Raw genomic sequence first — 2,962 nt, forward strand, 5'->3', positions numbered from 1 at the left:
GGATTTAATGAATTGGAATATTGTAGAACAATAATGGATTACTAATAACGGATTTCAACGAACGGATGGAGAATGATAATTATAATTGAACAGATTTTGAGATTCACGATACCAGGTTATTGGAAAAATTACGATTATTGATTGTGAGATTTTAAATTGTAAAAGCTATGGCAGTTGAAGATTTTGTACGATTGCAAGATTTATTATCAATTCTTATTAGAAAGAATTAGATATTTATGATGAGATGAGAAATTAATGATTATTAAGATATGATTGAATAGGATAAATTTATTATTATTGGAGAGATTTCGATATTTGAGATATGGAGAATTTATGATCATTGAAACCAGTTTAATTGGAAATTTATTATTTATTATTGAATAGAATTGAATTGGAACAGATTAACAATGGAAAAACTTAGACCGTTACTATTACCGAAATTTTTTGATGGAAAAGATGAAGAATTTTTCAACTATTTTGAAAAAGTTACCTTGGCCAACGGCTGGGACGAAAAGGATAATTTATTATATTTGCGGTTTTGTTTGAAAGGAAGTGCTGAGAAATATTTTGATGTTATTGAGAACGATTTGACTCAACAGAACAAATTTGAATATATGCCAGTGAAAGAAAAATTGGTTAATTTCTATCGATCTCCTCTCAAATTGTGGAAACTAGAAAAGGAATTAGATACTTGTAGGATGGAATTTGACGAAGATGGCAGAGATTTTGTAGCACGAGTCTTATCCCTATATGTAGAAAAGTAGATTCGAATATGCGTGAATCTCGGATTATCAGGATAATTTTAAGAGGTTTGTCTTCAAATATATTTGAAAGAATTATAATGTTATCAAATAGTACTATTGTAGAATTGTATAAAAATATTGAGAAATATGAATTATCATGTCAGTATTTGAATGAGTGGAAATTTGGACAGGTGCAAGTAATTAATGATAATATGGAACCAGAATTTGAAGAACTATTGGAAATCGGAAATGAGTTTGAAATTGAGAATTGTTTAGAAAATGCTATTATCTCTGATGATTTTGATTGTTGTAATTATTATGTTTCAAATGAAATGGATGTATATTGTCATGCTAGTAACTTCGAGATTGAAAATGGGTTGGATGAAGTTCTTATTTGTAATGATTGTGATTTGAATGAGGAAGATATAATTTACAAAGAGGATGAAGATATGGAAATGATTAAGGAAGAGTTATCAGATTTATCGGAAAGTGATTTGGATTTCTCTTTTACGATTGATAACAGGCCGATTGAAAATTGTGTGAACTCTGGTATGCGTAATGATTGTGAATCTAGAGGAGTCAAGATGCATCAGAATGTTAGTCTCGTGAATAATAGGACTAATAGAAAAAGAAGACGTAAGAAATGTAAGGTTTGTGGTAAACATAATCATTTTACGCGGAATTGTTTTTACAACGTTAATTATGCTTATCGGGTTTATAAAAGGATGCATAGAATTTGTGAAAAAGAAGGCTATGATATTAGAGTGTGTTCTTTTGATGGCAGAAAGTTTTCGGACAATGCTAGACGTAAGAAAGCATATTTTACTGATAGGACACAAGAATTTAGTACCAGGCATATTGATGAAAATGTTTTAGACGGCGGTCAATCAAATGATGATATTTCAAGGAATGAATTAGGAAGTTGTATAGTCACTGAATCAGGTTCTACTTTGGAAGGTGTTAGGCACAATGGAATATCAGTCTAGTCGAGGCAGCCGAGCCGATAAGACGTACTGCCGTGCTTCTCTATCAATCTGAATCGTGTTCCGTATTCTCGTTTGAACTAGTTACTGTCAGTTAAAGTTTTTCAAGGTGTTTTTATTTAAAACATACTAAAATGTCAGGAACCTGTGGCGTTTGCAATGTTAATTTAAGCTCTAGTAAGGCTTCGGATGTGGTTGCATGTTCCGGTAGCTGCAAAAAATCTTTTCATCTTGCCTGCATAAAAGACGATAGTGAGGAGACAAAAGTGCGTTCTGTGAAGCAATGGAGATGTAAAGACTGTCGTGATTTCAATAGTCTGATTTCGGATTCCAATGCCAACATTACCAAGGATTTTATGCGAAAGGTACTGGAAGGTTTCAGGAATGACTTCTTCCGAGAACTTAAATTAGTGAGAGATGAAATGGCAGGAGTGGTTGAATCGATTGGGTTCCTATCAGATAAGGTCGACGCAAACAATAGCTTATTGGATGAACTAAGAAAGGACGTTACTAAACTGCAAAACGAAAACAAATTTTTGCGAGCAGCCAATGCATCTGTTAATGCGGCCAACGACGTCATGCAAGAGCGGATTAGAGCGTTGGAACAATACACGCGACGTGACAACGTCGAGATCAGCGGCGTTCCAGCGTCAGCCAATGAAGACGTGGTCAAACTGGTGAAAGACGTCGGAGGAATGATTGGATGTGCAGTGGATGATGCACATCATCGCGGCTCACCGTGTGCCCAGCTTCCGAAACGACCGACCGCCGTCCCTCGTCGTCCATCTCAGCTGTCGAGCCATCAGGGATGAGTGGATCAAACGTTTCAAGGAAAATAGGAATGCTGCCACTGCCGACAGAATAAACGCGTCCTTTCCAAAGCAAAAAGTGTTTGTGAACGAGCATCTTGCCCCAGTGAACAAAGTGTTTTTATCCAAATTAAAAAAGAAGTGCCGAGCCATAGGGTACACGTACGTATGGTTTCGTGAGGGAAAATTCTTTGTTAGGAAATCGAATGGTGAGAAATGTCAGAGAATTGTGACCGATGCTGATATTGAAAATCTGAAGTAGGTTATTTTATCGGAGTGATAGAGATGTTTCAATATTGGAAAATGGTTTTGATTATTTCATTTTATTTTATTTGTTTTCATATATTATGTTAATTTAAGTTTTTGTAATTTCATATTTTGGTATGGAGGATGATAACGATTATCTACATACATTGAATGATATCTT

General features: G+C 34.8%; 1 protein-coding gene across 1 annotated transcript; it reads left to right on the plus strand.

Moving 5' to 3' along the window:
* The first annotated feature begins 1,723 nt into the window (after positions 1-1,723).
* LOC111052387 lies at positions 1,724-2,646 on the plus strand. Its single transcript, XM_039435542.1, has 2 exons — positions 1,724-2,333; positions 2,465-2,646. The coding sequence occupies exons 1-2, from the start codon at positions 1,861-1,863 to the stop codon at positions 2,589-2,591; spliced, it is 600 nt and encodes a 199-aa protein (XP_039291476.1). The 5' UTR covers positions 1,724-1,860; the 3' UTR covers positions 2,592-2,646.
* Positions 2,647-2,962: the final 316 nt, after the last annotated feature.

This window comes from Nilaparvata lugens, chromosome 9 (assembly GCF_014356525.2).
Source record: "Nilaparvata lugens isolate BPH chromosome 9, ASM1435652v1, whole genome shotgun sequence".
In the NCBI taxonomy this organism is placed as follows: Eukaryota; Metazoa; Arthropoda; class Insecta; order Hemiptera; family Delphacidae; genus Nilaparvata; species Nilaparvata lugens.